Below are 19,374 nucleotides of genomic sequence, written 5' to 3' on the forward strand. Positions count from 1 at the left end.
CTGGAGAAGGGAAGATAATCTTCCACTCTTTATGCAGTGTTTTCTGGTGAGGCAAATTGAGTATGGCTCCCTCTAGAGCCTGTCGACTCTGCAGTCTTCCTCTACCTCTTTCTTTTGTGTTTTGTCTTCTTTTTTTCCTTCCCCTCTTCCCCCCCCGCCGCCCACATTTTGAGATGGAGCACACTGTTCAGCTCGTGTGGGTTTAGAAACAGATGTTGCACATGAATCGTCTCCTGCATCACAGCATGTTAAGCCAGGTACTGGACAGCTGAGTAAATTAGCAGTAGGCAGACCTTTCTGCTATACTCAAAACTGCATCTCTTTATGTGAACTTAGTATTTTTCCTTTTTTATTTAAGGCTGAAAGAAATACTTCTGCTCACTTACTCTTTCCCTCCTCCCTTTTTTTTAACCAAAGAGAAACATTTGCCTTATACCTTTGCCAAATTATTTAGTAGAAGAGTGTAAATTAAAGCCATTTATCTTGAAATGTGCTATTGGAGCAGACTGTTTATACAAGTGTAAGAAATTGTAACATAGTATTTCGTCTGGTCTGCAAGGAAAAGGTTTATTTTTCTTTTTTTCTTTTTTAAATTTTTACAGGTGGGATATTGGTTATAATGTAGAAAAAACCAAGGTTCCGGTTTACACATCAGTGTTTCAGTGCAGTAGCAGTCAGAGGTACTAAAAGCTGTTACTAGTTTTAGAGGTACACTGTCATCAGTTTGAGATAGAATAGTGTCTTGACTGCACACAGTCGAGTTTTTCTGACTGGAGGGTGTTCATGAAGGGAATGCAGAATAAGGTACTGGCTAATACAAAGTGCATCATATTTACCCATCAGTTGGTGGACGAGTGAGTCGGGAGTTAAATTACACGCGGCAGAAGATTGGAGAAGAGGCCATGTTCAACCCCCAACTCATGATCCAGACTCCACAGGAAGATGGTGCTAACGTACTGACAACAGAAGCACTCCGACAGCACCTTGACTCTGCACTCCAGGCCAGCAGAGTGCATGTCTATATGTACAACAGGTAAGGGGAGAATTAAGAGTTGTCCTGATCATCTGTAACAGCAAGAAGGTGGACACATGCTTTCTTCCATGTGTTTTTACATGGTTAGCATTTCTCAGCCTTTCCCTTAGGGCTGTGTTTTGATTTGAATGTCACTGGTTTCTGATATTCGATACTGTGGGATGATAGCAGTGACAAATTGGCATTTAACAAGTAAAATGGGGTAAGTGGTGTTGGAAGAGATTCTGAGAGAGTATCCCATGAGCTGTGCTACAGCACATAGCGTTTGTTTTGGTAAATAAGTGAGGTCTGTGATCTTAACCATAGGACCTTATGGATGGGATTCCTAACATTGAAAATCCTTCCATGTTAGAGTTGGATTCACTTGCTGACACCATCATGAGGTACATAATGACTGTAAACAATGGCACAGGTTACTGTCCTTCCAATAGTTTAGATGTAAAGGGAAATGCAGATGTGCTAGCAGTGGCAGGAGGTGGAATAGTAGCTGTTTAATAACATAGACAACAGAGTTGGCCTTGAAGAGTGTGTGTGTGTGCATACTGAAGGTTGGGAGTTGGGTGTTGTCCAACAGAAAAATAATGGTGCACTTTAGGTACCAGCTTTGGGCTATGATGTGTCCCTGAAAAATGATTCCTCCAGGGTTATTACTTACACAGTGATGTGCCCAGGAGTTCTGCCTGCGAGGCACTGAGCTCCCTGTCCTTCAGCAGCTCTTTTCAGCATACTCAGCTGATGCCTCTGTGAGCTAATGCTGAGGCTTCAATTATCTTTTACTCAGCTGCTGCCTTGCCTAGGGCATTAGAAGTCATGGCGATGGAAATTGTAATGTAGGTGAAAAGGGAAGACAGAAATCTTAATGGTTAATTTTCTTCACCGTGTGTGTGGGATAGCTGGGTATATTCTAGTCCTCTGAGCTGGAGCTGGCTTCTCTCATACTTGTGTCACTGAGTGATATCTTAAGTCACAAATGGTCTCATTTATACAAAGATGGATTTTTTCTCCCATTAACATGTGTCGACTAGCCTGTACATGCAAAAGGACCTCCCTTGTTTTTAATGAGAATATGAGAATAACTGAATAACTGTAACAAATGTCTACTCTCTAACTACAAAAAGAAAGGCTTTTTTTGGGAGTGGGGGGTGGAGTGTTTGGGTGGTTTTTTTGTGAGGTCTAGCATGTTTATTTTTAATAATACTTGCCTTACTGAATGATTTCCTGCTTGAGGGCAATATCACAGAATCACAGAATATGCTGAGTTGGAAGGACCCACAAGGTTCACTGAGTCCAACCCTCAGTCCTGCACAGGCCCATCCCCAGAGTCACCCCCTGTGCCCCAGAGGATCATCCAAACCCTCCCTGAGCTCTGGCAGCCTTGGGGCTGTGCCCACTGCCCTGGGGAGCCTGGGCAGTGCCCAACCAGCCTCTGGGGGAAGAACCTTTGCCTGAGATCCAACCTGAGCCTGCCCTGACACAGCTCCAGCCATTCCCTGGGTGCTGTCCCTGGTCCCCCCAGAGCAGAGCTCAGTCCCTGCCCCTCCTCTGCCCCTGCCCAGGCACTTGGAACTGCACTGATGTCTCCCCTCAGTCTCCTCTTCTCCAGCTGAACACACCAAGTGCCCTCAGTGTCCTCACACAGCTTCCAATCAAGGCCCTTCCCCATCTCTGTGTCCCTCCTTTGGACACTCTCTAATGTCTCAATCCCTTCCCTACATTGTGTCCCCCCAAACTGCCCCGATGTTGACGTGAGGCCGCCCCAGGGCAGAGCAGAGTGGGACAATCCCCTCCCTGGTGCCCCAGGACAGGGATGTCCCTCCTGGCTGCCAGGGCACTGTTGACTCAGGGACAACTGGCACCACCAGGACCTCCAGGGCCCTTTCCCAGCACTGCTTTCCAGCCTCTCATTCCCAGTCTGCCTATCCATCCAGGACTGCCCCATCCCAAGGGCAGAAACTGGCCCTTGTCTTGGTTAAACTTCCTATGGTTGGTGATTGCCAGCCCTCTGACTTGTCAGGGTCTCTCTGCAGGCCCTCCCTGCCTTCCAGGGGCTCAACAGCTCCTCCAGTTTTGGGTATATGAGTTACAATTTTAAATGTCTGTTACATTTTAAAAATAATTCCTCAGTAATTGTGCAAAGAGAATATATTTGTCCTTCGTGTTTCTTACAGACAGTGGAAATTGGAACATTTGTGTTACAAATCAGGAGAACTCATCACAGAAGCAGGTTACATGGACCAGGTATGTGTAGCAGGCATTGAGTTGCAAGGTTTGTGCATTTTCATGGTTCAGCTTGTGCTACTTTGATTATATTCCAGTGTGACTGTGTTTTTCCCCTTTCTGATTTTGACAGATCATAGAATACCTTTATCCTTGTTTAATTATCACTCCTTTGGACTGCTTCTGGGAAGGAGCAAAGCTACAATCAGGAACTGCCTATCTATTGTAAGCATGCTTTTTTATATCTTTCTGGTCTGACTGTTTTTAATTGTATAACTCTCTGCGACTTTTCATTTGCACTCCCATTGTTTATTCAGACTCCTATTTGACAAGAAAGAAGTATAAATGTAGTGTCTCCATGGAAAGTACGCACGGATTTTATTTTAATTTAACAAAGATTTTCATTGTTTCTTAGAGATGATTTGTAAGCCTCAGTTTAAATCTTCTGTTATTTTTCCTGTTTTGCTAGCATGAAAAATAAAATGTAAATTCTGTATTGAAGTTCTAAGAATTTTATGTTGTGCCTTTTTTTTTTTTCCTGAAACAAACTTGTTTCTGGTGTTCTTTTTTTTTTCCCCACAAAACACAAAAACATTGATTGGTTGGAAATTTTAGACCTAAGAAAGTGTCTTGGGTTAATTCTCAAGTGTTCCTAAAGAATAAAGGACAAATCCTTTGCTTATGAGATCATTAAAGAAACCATATAGTATCTTTTATGGATGGTTTCTCACAGTTTACAAGTGTGATATTATATGCCCTGAATCCTTTAAAGAGTTAATTGTTAATCTGTGCAGGCATTTTCTGTTAATTATGCAAGAGTTAGCATTTGAGTTATTGTTTCTGTGCTGGTTTGCATGTCTCTGCAAAAGCAATTTGCAATGGCCATCTCCTAACCTTTAGTGTACAGTTTTAGATGGGGAAATAAGGGGGTTTGTGTTTTCTGGTTGGGAGATTCAGAATAATGACTTAAGCCTGGTTAAGCAGATACAGTGTGGTTTGAAGCACAGAATAAGGCAGTCAAAAGCCTTTCTAGTCTGTCAACATCACAAATTCAGAAGTGGGGGGTGAGAGACGTGACAGTGATAGTGGTGACAGCCATGGTTGCGGGAAAGCCTGGTTGATAGTCAAGCTGCCAGGGCATTTGAAGGAGCACAGTATTGTTATAGATAAACAAAGATCAGTTATATTGATTGATTACATTTCCAAGATGATTATTAGACTAGCAAGAAGTAATCTGATACTATGAGAAAGGCTTTCTTTCTTCAGCCCCCTCTCTTCTGTCCCTCTCCCCTCCCCCTTAATTCTTTGAAGCAGCAGTTGGCTGCTTTTTTTGTTATTTAGGTGGCTGATGATTTGTTTTGCTTTGTTTGTAAATGGAAATATTTTTAACCTGTGAATATTCTATTTTATAAGATAACTTTGTAAGAACTGAGTATTTTTGTTAAAATTACAACTGGGCTGCAAGAAAAGTACACAAACAAATCTAATTAAAACATACCTTACATTTTATGAAACAGCCTTACTAGAAAACTTTAAACTTTTAGCATAAAATAATTTAGTTATGTGTTCAAATATGAATTTTAAAAGTATGCTTATTTCAGTACTTCTTTTGTCTTTTTTTCTGCGTGTCTTTTTCTCTTGGTTGCTCTTGCAGAGGGAAGCCTCCTTTGCAGTGGATCAACTTTGACCCCTTAGAGTTCTTGGAAGAGTTAAAGAAAATAAACTACCAAGTGGAGAGCTGGGAAGAAATGCTGAATAAAGCGGAGGTTGGTCATGGTTATATGGATCGACCCTGCCTGAATCCTGCTGATCCCGATTGCCCAATCACAGCTCCCAATAAAAATTCCACCAAAGTAAGTTTGCTTGTCCTTGTGCATGTCTTTTCAACGGAGGGCTGGGGTGGGTGGGGAGGGGTGGGGGGGAAGGTCAGGCAGAATAGAAAAAAGTACCATTCTCTTCCAGGCAATATACAGTTCTTGTTCTTGAGTGATGTCATTTTTCTGTTCCCGTTAGGTGCTGTCTCAGTGGTGGACTTTTCCTTGTTCTGTTGATGCAGTGCTTAATGCTGTGTATTTAAAGTACAGTTGTCAGCTCCCCTCTGGCTGTGGAGATGTGGCATTCAGCAAACCTGGTGCCTCAGGCAGACAATGGCCATGCTGGGACACAGCTACCCCTGCTCACCACGCAGCCAGGCCTGCCCTCCAGGGCAGCCAGTCCTGCTTATTTTCCTGACAAATTTGGGCCTCAAATCTATAATATATCCCTTTATCAGTCACATTGGGCCTTGCAGAAATTGCCATTTGCTCCACGAGTATCTGGGTGGTTTGTTAAACCTGATTTCTTGAATGCATTTCTTCTAGTAGACTGCCTAGATTGTCTTTAATATCCATTATTCTCGTTCACTGGGTGCTGACTTAAGGTATGAGTTTGTCTAAAATTATGAAACCGATTAATTACTTCCTTATAACTTTTTCTAGCCTCTTGATGTAGCCCTTGTTTTGAGTGGTGGATGCTATGGACTGTCAAGAAAATACATGCATTGGCAGGAGGAGCTGATTATAGGTGGTACAGTCAAGAACAGCTCTGGTAAACTTGTCAGGTAAAAAAATGTTTAAAGAAGAAGTTTTAGTTTGTTAAGAGTTTGTTTTTTGGGGCACAGTGGGAGGATCATGCAAAATCTACTGCCCTTCATGTGTATTATCTCACTTAAAGAGGGATATGACCCTCTAAAGAGAACAGAATTTAAAAGAGTGCTTAGGAAGTTGTTTAAATTTAAGGCAGAATCATTGCTTCCTGCTTCTAACCTCAGAGTGATAGTGTATGTCTCTCAGGAAGAAAGCTTCTTACTGGCAACTTTGTTGTTTAGAATGTATTTATAAAGCATTAAATGGTTTTTACAGCACTGAACACTTTCAAGGAAAAAGGGAAAAAAATTAGTTTGAGCAGTGTGCTCACTCATTTGACTTCTCTCGGAATTCCAAGATCTCCAATGAATTCGTTTGGGATAAATATAGAGAAAAGTTTGTTTTTATGTTCCTGTATCGTGAATACAGCTTTGGGTGGTAAAACAAACCCTTTTGTTTTAAACTTCTGAATGAGGACGCGACACGCTGGACTTCAGTGGGGGAAGAAACCTGTGAATTTGAACTGTTCTGAAAAATGTAGGCCATACTAAGCTAAATGAAGCATAATTCTTCCAGAGAACTTTTAGTATGAATTTTGACCTTTTTAACATTCACTCTAAACACTGGTAAGTTTTTCTGTAAGTAGCCAAATAATGTGTTTTTAGTGAAAAATAAAGTAGCTCCTTAAGCTTCTAAAACGGTTGGATACAGTTGCATACTGTGGAAAGTAAGGGTGGATAGTTGTTGTCTTTGTCTTCTCCACACAGCTTGTCAGGCATATGAGGAGTTTAGTCTGACGTTTCTCTCCAAGGGCTGAAAAAGACTAAGGTCATCAAATGACATTTTGCCAACAGCATTTCCAAGATCTCATAGAAATAACTGTTCTGGTGATATCCTCACAGTAATGTGTCTTATCAGTCATAATCTTTATAATTTGTAGGGTTCTGATTTGTAGGGTTCCGTTCTTTGTTCCTGAAACTGAACCTATCGAAAACAGTGGCAAAACTCACATTAATTTCAGTGAAACCAGATTTAACCTCAGTACTTGCATAGAGCAGTATAGCTGCACCAGGGACACAATAGAATAATTCTGTTCAATTTTAGTACAGGCATGTGCCCTATGAAGTCAAGAACTTGTGCAAACTCCTGTTAGGGTTGCGTTTGGGACTTCATGCTGTGAAAATATTTACCTGAAAATGCTCATTTTATGCCTCATTCTCCTGTATTTTCTCTCTATGTTACAGTGCCCAGGCTTTGCAAACCATGTTTCAGTTAATGACTCCTAAGCAAATGTATGAGCACTTCAAGGGGTATGAGTATGTTTCCCATATCAACTGGAATGAGGATAAGGCAGCAGCAATTCTGGAAGCCTGGCAGAGGATGTATGTTGAGGTAAATTTGAAGATAAGCTAAATATACCATATAAAGTTCTACTAAGATCCACTGCCTTCTGTCACATCTTTTTACAGTATTTCTTGAAGGAAGATCCTTAAACCAGAACCAAACCATTTCCCCCCCATTATTAAGGGTTCTTTTGGGGTTTTATTGGTTTTGGGGGTTTTTTTCCCATCAGAAGCTGCTTGGTTGTTCCCATATGAGAAGCCATGAAGGTTTTGCTCTTTGCTGTCTGGGACATTTTTGGCTTTGTTGGGGCTGAGGAGAAACCGAAGAGCTGGCTGGAGTTTAAAAGCTTTTGGTTGGCATGGTTATTCTAAAGGTGTCTGGAAAACATTACCCAGCCCTGGGCAGCTCTTTGAGCAGCAGCCCAGGTGGGGAGGCTGTGTGACAATGCCCTGCTGACCTCTGCAATGGCCAGGCAGGGAGGGCAGGGACACTGCTGGCCTGGGGTAAAGGCAGAGCTGGTGCTGCATGGTGGGGCTGTGGGAAGGAAGGGATTCAAGGGGAATGTTTGTGATGGGCTGGGAATGCAGGAGCCTTCCCTGAAGGGTGCAGATTCTGGTCTCACAGGGCACATTTGTGTAGCACCAGGGGTAGTCTGCCTGGGGTGTGGGCTTTCACTGGGGCATTAAGGCAAAAGGAAGTGGTTTCAGATGTGTGCTGAAGAAGATGGTAATGGTTTCTTTTGACTAAGAGACTAAAAGAAAACATTTTCTTCAGTCACACCGAGTTTTATTTTTGTTTTCGTAGGTTGTTCATCAAAGTGTTGCACAAAACTCTACCCAGAAGGTGCTCTCCTTTACTACAACCACCCTGGATGACATCCTGAAGTCATTTTCTGATGTCAGTGCTATCAGAGTAGCTAGTGGCTACTTACTAATGGTAATAAAATAAATTTATTTCATTTTCCTTGGTAGTAGAGCAGGGCTTAAAAATCTGGTTTGTTGTTACCAGACAGTAGTCTAGAACATTATACATATATTTAAAATAAAAACTAGTTTGTAGACTTTCCCTCAGGCATGTCACCTGTTCCACTTGGTAACCTCTGTGTTCTGTTCTGATTAAAAATGCGTGCAAGTATCTGTATGTTGGGTGGGGAGAGAGCTGTCAGAGAAGGATCCATTCTAATATTTTGGGTTTTTCCTCCAAACTCCCCTCCCTGCTCCTCTCCTCAGCTTGCCTATGCCTGTTTGACGATGCTGCGGTGGGACTGTGCCAAGTCTCAGGGTGCTGTGGGGCTGGCAGGAGTCCTCTTGGTTGCACTCTCAGTGGCTGCAGGATTGGGCCTGTGCTCATTGATTGGAATTTCCTTTAATGCTGCCACAACTCAGGTATTTAGAAGACACAAGTCTGCTGTTGAATTACAGGCGCGCTGTTAATAAACGAACACAACTGAATCTTTGAGGGGGAAAAAGCTGAAAAAATATTTTGGCTGTAGATTTTTGCTTGTGCCTTTTTTCTGTCTCGTACCCTGTGCTGTGATGAATTAAATGATCATGCTGCCAAGTGATGTTAAAGAAAAAAAAATGGTATTATGTAGTCTGTATAGTTGATAGGTTCTGGGTTGACTTTTTTTTTTCTGTGTCCCAATACCAGTGGAGGCATCCACTTGTATGTAAGGAGCTGCAGATTTGTTTTTACATCCGAATATGTCAAGATGTTCAAATTCTGAAAATATTTTTAATGTAACTCAAAGTATTATCAGGTATATTTTGACTGAACAAAACTTGAACTACTTTTGGTGAGATTTTGTACCTGTAAATGGTACAGATGTTTAAGTTCCTCAGCAATATTCCAGAAAAAGGGTTAATACCCGTATTGCATCTTTTTGATTTTCATTTTACCCTTGTGTTTGCGTGCAGTGTAATGTAAAAGTTGTTGTAATTAGCCATTTAATGGAGAGCCACATGGCAGATGATAAAAAAATCTTATTGGTTTTTGTTTTGTTTTGTTTCTCACTCAAGGTTTTGCCTTTTCTTGCTCTTGGAGTTGGTGTAGATGATGTTTTCCTTCTGGCACATGCATTTAGTGAAACAGGACAGAATAAGAGAATTCCATTCGAGGTAATGACAAAATGGGGATTTGGGGAAGATAAAATAAAAAGCTTCATCTAGGAAAAGATAACCATATACAGAATTAATCAGTAGAGGGTTTTTTCCTCAATAGGTTTTCCTACAGTCTAGAAATTCTTATTTTTGTCAAAATAGGAAATTATAACAATACATGTGGCCCTAAAGTGTTTTGGAATGCTCACATTCATGAATTATTTTGTATATTTTTCTCTTGGTTTCATTTTCTGATTGTTATAATTGACCATGACTTCTAAAAGGAAATCTAAAGTGTCATCACTTTTATGATCCCTTAAAAGTAAAGTCTTTTTAGTCTCAGTCCAAAGAGTCATATCCGAAGTACAACCCAATTAAAACTTATGTATATTTGCTGATTCTGTTTTGTACAAGCAATGTCTTCCATTTCTTTCCAGCTGGTTGGGCATGCAGACACTGCAACCTCACTCTGCTGTAACCTCTGTGTGCTTCATAATAGCCAGTTAGTTGGGAAAGGCTCATGTATTTATCCTGATTTCTCTGTGGGTTTTTGTGTGTGGTCCCTGGGCTTCAGGTTGTTCTTTTTGTTTGTTGCATACCTTTTCAAGATGTGTAGCTGTTACACCTCTGTGCTATTAATACATGCTTATTTTGTCTGAAAAGTGAGAACACCAAGTGATTCCACTGGTAAAAATTACATCCTGCTTAATTACAGATGTATTTTGATATAATGTCAGTACCCATTTAGTTTTGTGTTCTGAAGCTAGAATCAACTCTGGTAATGTTTTCTACCCAGATGCACTTCATGTGTCATCTGTGTTTCTCCTGAACATTATGCTTAGTGTATAGTTTATTCTCACATACTCTCAATTGCAAACTCATATTCAGAATTTGAGTGTAATCATTTTTCACTGCTACTGTGTTACATCTGTAGGATGACCCCTTATTTGCAGGACATCACCTTGTTCACTTGACTTTTAAGAGCTGTGTTTTGTTTTGCAGGACAGAACAGGTGAATGTTTGAAGCGAACAGGAGCCAGTGTAGCCCTTACATCTATCAGCAATGTTACTGCCTTCTTTATGGCTGCCTTAATCCCTATTCCTGCTTTACGAGCATTTTCACTTCAAGTAAGTTTATATCCTGTTTTGTTAACTCTGGTGCATGGTTCCATTGTGGCAGTCCAGTGATGATACATGTTAGTGATAAAGTCTGGTTTGGGTACTGCTGCAGTTCACTGAACCAGGGCATTATTGTAGTTTACCACAGATCTGGGTCATTACAACTGCTGCCTGCCCTTGATTCTGCTGCTCTCTTTTCTCATGCATGGAGTCTCTCACAAAGGCCAAGATGTATGCAACTAAGCAGAAAAAGTCTCCAAAAGTATTTGGGTTCTAAAGTCAAGAGGAGTAAACTGTAGTGTGGTGTGTACCGTAACATTCCTCAGTAGTTGTTTAATCCTTTCATTCATGTTTGTCTAATTTGCTGCTCTTAAAAGCTACAACCACAGTGCAATGACAGCAGCAAATATACATGTGCCATATTATTACTGCAGCAGTTTTTACTGCCTTCCTCTCAGTGTAATTTTAGCAAACTTGGAGAAAACTACAAGAATTTTATGTTCCAGCTGCATAGAGAGAAAACATGAATTTTATGTGCTGAACCCTGTATCACTTGCTCTTCCTTTCTCTGTCTTCTTGTATTTGTTGTGATTATATACCTTCAGGAATGTCAAATATTAAGGATGTTGGAGAAAGATCTTTTCTAAAAGTGAGGATTCTTTGAAGGAAGCTTTGGGAGTTTCTCCCTGACACAAGCAGTTTATAGCACTGTAGAGCAGGCAAACTGTACTTTTCCAACAGTTATTTTTTTTCTGCTGTAGCCTGGTTCTCCAGTCGTTTCTCAGTCTCATTGAGCCCATGGCTACTGAGAGGAAGCAAGGCTTCCATTTTTCTTAATACATTTGGCAGTTATTGCTGTTTTCAGAGATTTAAGTATGCCTGTGTTAAGATGTAAAATGGTAAATTGTTTGTGATTGCAGTTATGTTACAAATAAGGAGTAATAATTTGTTTGCATTTCCTTCTCGGTAGGCAATTGAGGAGTGAATAATAGAGAAAGTAAAGGCCTCGTTGGTTTTCTGCATCGTTTAGAGGATATCTGTGGCAACTAAAACTAGATATTTAGTCTCGAATGGTTAGGAGTGTTTAGCTCTGCTGATTTGCCAAAACCTAGATGTCTCTTCATACAGATCATGTGATAATGAATTGTTTTACTTTATAGAATCACAGAATAGTTTGAGTTGGAACGGACCTTTTAAAGGTCATCTAGTCCAACCCCACCTCCCCCAGCCCCATGGACTGGGACATCTTCAACTAAACTTCTCTGGGCAACCTCTTCCAGTGTTTTACTGCCCTAATGTAAAAAAACCCTTCTTCCTAATATCTAATCTAAACCTGCCATTGGAGGTCATCAGACTTGTAGTGCCCGTGCTTTACAGAAGTTACCTCAGCCTAAATGCATCTCATAAGAGATATTCAGCAGAGATGGGCCATTTTATTGTAATCACACTGCTGAGCTGTCAGCAAAATGAATTCTTACCTGATTAGATTTTGCTCGGGTTTTTTCTGTTCTCACTCTTCACATCAGAACATGACAGGTTGCCTTTGGAACATACATGGAGATAACAGCTGTAGTTGTTGCTGTTATCAGTATAAGTTAAATATACCTTTCCTGGAGTCATTGCTTTTTGCCTGCTGCCTTGCTGTAGACTGAGTCACTGAAAGTTTAAAAATAAAGTATGCATAGCAAAATGATAAAAAAATGTTTCCAATGAGATTTTAACATATGAACATGTTGATATTATTCAGGATAAAAACATCATGATCAAAGTCTTCTGAAGGCAATGATTAATATGGAATTTATGTGTAGGAACCCAAATGGGTGTCCAGAAATTAGTGTTTGAATTGCTCAGTCTTTTCTCACTTGGTAATTTGTGTTTGCTTTCACGTAGTGACCCCTTATATGTATAGAGGAATGAAAAGAAGAACAGTGGGGGAGACCTGTAATGATTTTTTTTATTGATGCCAGACTAGCGTGTACGACTGACACACACATAAGTTAACAACCACTAAAATGAAATCCTTTGTTCTTAGAAAGGAACATCTATTACTTGCTTTGCCCAGCTTCACCAGGTAAAATCGAAATCAGGTGATACTTTAATCACAGTACTCAGAACTGGAGAACTGTGGCAGCTTTGGTGGGTGGTCTGTACTTATATACGGGTTTCTTTATTTACAGTCTCCTTCCTCCCTCTCCCTCAGTCTTGTTTAAACAAGAAGTCCTTGCCATCTTTGATAGTTCCCTAGCAAAACTTAAAAAGCAATGAAGTACTGCATATACTTTTCACAGATTCTGCCATCTTCTCATCTAGATAGTGAATTTTTAACACGTGGGCTTAAAAAAAAAAGGGTTTCTTTTGACATTGTTTTGCTTTTCATTCACTTTTCTTAAGACATTGCAGGTAATTGTCAAAGTTTCTGTAACTTTGGAGGCCCAGTACTGGTAAAATAACCTGTCTACTGAGGGAGAATAAATGGTTTCCTGCATCTGCAAGCCCAGCTTCTAGTTTGAAACTCCCATTTTGCATATCAGTGTTTTCTCCTGTCTCAATTCTGTCCTCTTCTGCCAGATAAAGTAGTTCACTGTTACCTCTGAGTTGTTCATTTACTTTATGGTACTCAAACACTGCAAGTCTGATGTTGTCTTAAGAGTTTGCTAGGGTTAGCTCTTTCCAAGATCTAAAAAATGGAATTCAGTCCTTTTAAAAGTGAGATTATTTTAAAGTTAACTACATTACGCAGGTAAGGACTATTTCAGCTCTTTCACTGTTTTAATTTCTCCTTTTTTTTTTTTTTATTCGTTGATCTTATGAGCCCCTTATTCAAGCAGTTTTAGGGCTTTGAGATTGCTGAATATGACCCAAATACTTGGTAGCAAGAATCACCTATAAGAGTATTCAGGACGTTGAAGGACTGGGTCTGAGTTTTCAGATGTGTTTCATTTCTTAAAATTGTGGTGGAGGAAGAGATTATCAGAGAAATCCACTGAAAGTTTTGAAGTTTGCATTAGGGATGCCTTAAACATAGCCGTTTTTTTGAGTATAAATGAAGGAAGGCAAAGCAGAGTGTAACTGGACTGTGCTGTGTTCTTTTCTAAGACAGACTAGTCAGACACTGTCATACAGATAAGGTACAAAAATTCATCCACCTCTTCTTGGTTACACCAGAAGCTTTCTCCCCTAGCAGCAGAAGAGTGGTGTGGATCCACTAATGAGCAGGGTGGAACTTCTCCCAGTAATTCTTAGCAGTAACTTTTTCCCTCACCATAAGAGTGACAGGTTTTTTTCCTAAATGTAAAAGTGCATTACCAGGTGGTGGTGGTGGGTTTATGGAGAGAAAAAATGTGTGTTTTTAAGCTCATTCGATTATCTTACTCTGGTTTGTCCTCTGCCTTTTTACCCACATCATTTACCTTTCCTGCCCCTGACATGAGATTTAACAAGCAAAATTAAAGCCTAAGGGAAGAGAGGGCAGGGAGGGGCGAGGATCCGGGTCTGTACCCTGTCAGGAGGGAGTTGCAGATAGAGAGCAGTAGGGTGGAAGTTCCCCTGACAGCCCTCCTCATCCGTTCATCACCTCTGGCTATGCAGCACACCCGCTCTCCTTGGGTGGGCTGCCAGGAATGGCACATAGCAGCACATACCTTCAGCAGGGCCCCAGCACATACCTACCAGCCTGGCTCCCTGCTCCCTCTCTGCCTCCAGCACAGACTACCATTCTTCAGTCTCTGTTAGCAGTTAGAGCAGCAATAATATTTTTAGGCTGTGCATTATGAAAAGATACGAAAACCGTAGCATGTTTCTCAGGAAGTGACCAACATATTTTTTTCTGATTAATGGGATTTTTTTACTGCTCTCTGATCTAATTTCACTGAATGCCTTCATTTTACACCCTTGAGTAGGCTCCATTTTATCCCTTCTAGGACTGTTTTACCTTTGCTGGTTTCTCAAGTAAAAGGTTTGGGGCCCTTTCCTCTCTCGTTTAACCACTGTTCTCTGAAGAGGTGAGAGAAGATGCCCTGTCCCCAGAAATCCTAAAGGTGCTTTCAACCTGCGTGCTGCCTGTGCTCTGGAAGCTCTGCTGCCACTGTTTGTTGTTGCTTTTCCAGGCTGTGGCTGTTGCCATGATTGCATTTCCCGGGCACTGCCACCCACCAGTGTCTGAGCAGTGGCAGATGCACCAGGTTGGGGACTGAGTCACTCCTCAGCAATGCTTCCTTCCCTCTCCTTATCAAGTCACAGGGTGTTCTTTGATGGGACAAGAGATTAGAATTCATAAAAGAGCAAAGTTTTCTGTATTTAATTGTGAGAACTGAGGACTGTTACATCCCTGTAATGCAGCAGAGGTGGGCAGGAGAAGGAGAGTGTGCAGCACACAGGCAGTGTGGTGTTTAGCTCAGGGAATCCAAGTACAAATCAGAACAGAGATTGGTTTGAAATATTATCCTTGCAGGGCAGTTAGGACATCAGCACTGGGATGGCACAATGGAAAATCTGGTTGTTCTAAAAAGAGATTCCATGTAAGTAGGCAGATTTACTGTGTTATTGGGTTAGATTTGATGCTTCTTAAAAAAATCAAATGTCAATATAACTAACTTTAATGGCATCTCAGCAACACACACTTAAGTATTAGTTTTCAGATTTAGTAACATTGGAGATTCAAGGATGTTAGTGTCTACAAAGGGAACTGATATGTCATGGAGTATTTGCAGTTTATGGAGCAGAAACAGAGGACTTCTGTTAGTTTTTCAGCCATGCTGGGAGGAGTGAGAACTGTTGAGTCAGACCTCAGCTGTTTTTTCCAAATCTCAATAAATCGTAGCTGATCCTAGATACAAGATCTTGGTTAGGCACAACTAATTATTCATGTTATATGGATGATTCAACCTTTTTTTGGTTTAGCAGCAGTTGCATGAACTAGGTCCAACAAACACCTTTCTTGCAACAGCAGCCATTTGTTTTTCTGACAGATTGAATTAATTCTAGAGAGGATCAAAAGCAAATCACTTCATTTTAAAGTCTTGGCTATGACCTTACATACCTTTCTCTGTGAATATTTATAAATCATTAAATAGTCATTTGATCTTTACTCACAAAGATGGCTAAATACTAATTTGGCTTTAAGTATCAGGTAAATTCTGTTTTAATAGCTGTCTACAGACAAGCAGCAGGACTCTAAAATCTTACTTCAAGCAGGCTAGAGACAAGAAACAAGAAATATCAGTAAACCCCACTTTCATATAGAATATATTTATGATTGAATTTACTAGAAAATATTTACATAATTAGTTGCTTCTGCCGTTTTCAGATCAGTAAAAATAGTATCTAAGTCTTTTATTATACTCTGACAGCTTCAAAACTGTAAAAATAATTCAGTGTGTTATTATCTTGATTTTTCACAGATAAATTTAAGCAATTTATGTCATTTAATTGCCACATAAGTCAAAAATTTTAAAACATGGATTTTGGATATCACATCTTTTGTACTGCCAGTTTTGAGGTCTGATTTTTCAAGATCAAAAGAAGCCATTCATCTCTTTGGGGAAAAAAGAGGTCACATTTATATCAGGTCATTTTTGTAGCCCCACTTGTGTTCTTTTCTATGACCATTTTAACCCAAGCAGTTATTACTTTAGAAGCTGCAGGTGGAGACACTTGATAGTTTATTTATAGACTACCTTAACATGAAACTGGGCTACTGCTGAGATGGCTGCTGCTTATCTAAAGGATAAAATACAGGGCTTTCAAGGTTTTTCCCACTGGTTGATGGCTCAACCATTTTTTTTCTCAGTGTTTCTCCTACTCTTATAACTATCTTCCAGTTCCATCTGTGCCAGGCTTTCCCTTTGTGATGGCCAGTGCTCCTAACAATTCTGCATTACAAATAAATGCTATCAATAATAATGATAGATGCTGCACCACATATGTTCATGGAAATTCTCTGGGAATCTCTGTGTGGGAAAGGGTTTGAAGTATGGTTTGAAAGGGGGTGGGCGGGGAGGTTGTTTTTTTCATTATGTGATACTCGCTTTACAAATTAAACCAAGTATTCTTGTTCCAATTTAAGACTCATTTTGGTAGACTGGCTCATAAATCAAGCTCTGTTAAACACATATCAATACATAGATTTACTATGTGGTGTTGGTTTAATTTTGATTTTCCTTTAAAAAGACTCCCTGATATACTCAAAATGTTACTCTTTTTTGGCTAGACTTTTAAGTACAGCAAGTGCATAGTATTTTACTAAATAGATCCATTTCATTAAAATTTACTTGAACTTACATTTCTGCTTTAGTAACATCCTTTGATGTTATTGTCATGCTTAAATTACTTCAGATCCCTTAAATATGAGAATTTCAGTTCTAATGCCAGTTTTACTTTTGCTTCTGTCTTATTTTATTTTGGGACTCTAAATATGTCAGAATTTCATGTAAAGATGTGATTAGAGAGTCAACGGACTCTGGTTTTCCGCTGTAAAAATTATCAGCAAATATCCAGGCACAGATGTATTAAAATAATACAAAGTTTACTATTAAAATTAATTAATTAACTATGATAGACCTTCCGTAATGAAATGGGAATGTAAAAACACATCACCCAGTTTGCTCAGGGAAAAGCTTGAAGTGGTAAATCGGTGAATGGATGAAAATTTAAAGGAATCTTTATGCTTTGTAAAGCTGATGACCTGACATGAAGTTTAGCAACATCACTTCTCCTGTGGTTGTCTCCAGGCAGCAGTTGTGGTGGTGTTCAACTTTGCCATGGTCCTGTTGATTTTCCCTGCTATCCTGAGCATGGATCTCTATCGTCGGGAGGACAGGAGACTGGACATATTCTGCTGTTTCACAAGGTGAGATTGAGCAGCAGGTTGATGTGTGTCTGTTTTGTGGTCACCAGTCAGGGCCTCAGTTCCTCCTCAGGAGTGGAAGTTCTTCACTGGAGCGGGGTCATGTTTTTATGATTTCGTTGCTAGTGACTGACTTATATTTGCTACCTTGGTTTTTGCCTGCCTGAGGGGAAGCAAATAACATGTCTCCCTTTACCTCTCTTTCCCCCACTTCCCCTTCCCCCTGCACTTTTCCCTTCATTCGTACATGTGTTCATTTTGACTGTTGGAGAACAACTCTTTGAAAGCGGATAAAAGCTCCATGATTTAGGAATATCTTCAAGTATTTTTAGAATGTTATGAGATACTGCAAGGTGTCCAGTGCCAGTACTGGGCAGTCTTGGAAAACTGTACATAACTCAGGACACAGAAGCCTCACTTACAGTAAATCATTATGTGCTAATTTTTACACTTTTATTCCTTTAAACCCAAATAAATAAACTGTAAAGTGACTTCCCCTTAGATGAGTTTTTCATAGAACTATAAGGAATGATCAATACCATTACAAGATAATGCTTGATGAAGTTATGGCTGCAATATTAATTTAGTGGTAATACTGCCATTCTGAAGAGTGTATAAATGTACTCTTACCTGATACACAGCCAGCTCTGAGCCTACAGTGGGGCTGGGAGGAGCCTGCTGTCATCAGTGAAGCCACTGCTTAGAAATTAGACATCTTTTCTGCCGTAGATTTTGCTTTTGACTTAATGAAGAGGATCAGCTACATTTCTACACGTGTACTCTTACTGTCCATAACCAGGATGTGGAGAATCCACCACGTGTCCTCTTAGCCTTTTACATGCATCTGGGAGCTGACAGTTTTGATATTTCAGTGTCAAAGGAAGAAAGCACTTTACTGAATTTGCTTCTGAGTGGGTAGAACAGGGAGCTGATCCCCCAGGACTCCTACTTTCTATTTCTGGTTCAGTCATAATTTCAACAGATGACCTAATGTATTAGAGTCTTGGAGCCCTGATTCTTAGAAATACAGGGCAGTCAGACCTGCCATTTATTCCCTCATCTAAAGTTGCACCAAATGTGAATCAGAATTCAGCCCATTTGCACATGAAGAAATGCAGTTAGTGAGAGCTTGCTTTGTTTAGGTAGACAGCATTCTGAATTCCTCTTGTTTTTGTGGGATTTGTCCACTTGGTGAAAAATACTTGATATTGTGTGCTGTTATCCATTTGTAATTTCTCATGTGCAGGAAGAGGTTTGTCTCTGATAATTTTTTTTTTTTTTATTATAAACTAGGTACCTGTTAGGGTCTTGCATAGACTAAAATAAAGGGAATGCTCCAATTATGCCTGTGATTTTGTCTCTTCATATTGCCTACCCTTCCTAGGAATGAATCATCACATTAATTTTTTAATTGAATTATAGAAGATTCAGTCAGTGTATGGTGAGTGGTTTCAACCTGCCTCCTGGAAGTCTGAGATCTTATCCAGAAAGCCTGAATATTATTTAACAGTTACTTCAGTAGTTCTAAACAGAAGATCTAAGTATGTCATGTTTTTACCTCTTGGTGCAAGTATCCTAATTCTCAGCGTGGGTGCATAGGTGCAAACTCACTGTGCATTCGGACTGTGTGCAGCTGCCTGCATAGTGACCTGATTAGCATGTGTAATTAATGATTAGCATGTGTAATTAATGATTAGCATGTGTAATTAATGGAGTGGGGTGTGTAGATGTCAGTGTCTTCAGACGGATGCTGTTTCCTTCTTTCCGGAGCACAAGAAATGTACACGTATTCTCAAAGGCCTGCACACTGTGAACCATGTCTGAGAGGTGTTTCCTGAAGGTGCAGAATAAAATTGACATCTGAGCGTTACATCATGGCTGGGCTTCGTGAAGGAAGATTTGGGAAGGGCTCTACCCACGTTTGTTACAAACACACTGGTGGCTTATGAGGCCAATACGAGACAGACACGTCTGGTTGCAAAAGGCAGAGCAGAAAGACTCCTGAGGTGGTAAATTCTGCAAGACACGATTCTTTCTGCGCTGTCTTTTCTCCTCCAGGGTGATCCTGCTGTGTTCTCAAAGGTATCAGCAGCA

At 40.2% G+C, this 19,374-nt stretch overlaps 1 protein-coding gene across 4 annotated transcripts in view; it reads left to right on the top strand.

The window, feature by feature from the left end:
* Positions 1-847: 847 nt before the first annotated feature.
* The window catches only part of PTCH1 (patched 1), a 44,801-nt gene continuing 26,274 nt past the window's right edge, over positions 848-19,374 (top strand). For all 4 annotated transcript variants that reach the window (XR_003529259.1, XM_027653115.1, XM_027653116.1 and 1 more), the window contains exons 1-11: positions 848-1,033; positions 3,202-3,271; positions 3,384-3,475; positions 4,905-5,103; positions 5,728-5,849; positions 7,119-7,266; positions 8,023-8,154; positions 8,448-8,603; positions 9,237-9,335; positions 10,320-10,445; positions 17,165-17,283. Coding sequence is in view for 3 of the 4 variants with exons in the window: in XM_027653115.1 (XP_027508916.1) it covers positions 903-1,033; positions 3,202-3,271; positions 3,384-3,475; positions 4,905-5,103; positions 5,728-5,849; positions 7,119-7,266; positions 8,023-8,154; positions 8,448-8,603; positions 9,237-9,335; positions 10,320-10,445; positions 17,165-17,283 (1,394 nt within the window). In the remaining variant the exon portion in view is untranslated. The remainder of the gene's footprint in view (positions 1,034-3,201; positions 3,272-3,383; positions 3,476-4,904; positions 5,104-5,727; positions 5,850-7,118; positions 7,267-8,022; positions 8,155-8,447; positions 8,604-9,236; positions 9,336-10,319; positions 10,446-17,164; positions 17,284-19,374) is intronic.

This window comes from Corapipo altera, unplaced genomic scaffold (assembly GCF_003945725.1).
Source record: "Corapipo altera isolate COAL_440 unplaced genomic scaffold, ASM394572v1 61305, whole genome shotgun sequence".
NCBI lineage: Eukaryota > Metazoa > Chordata > Aves > Passeriformes > Pipridae > Corapipo > Corapipo altera.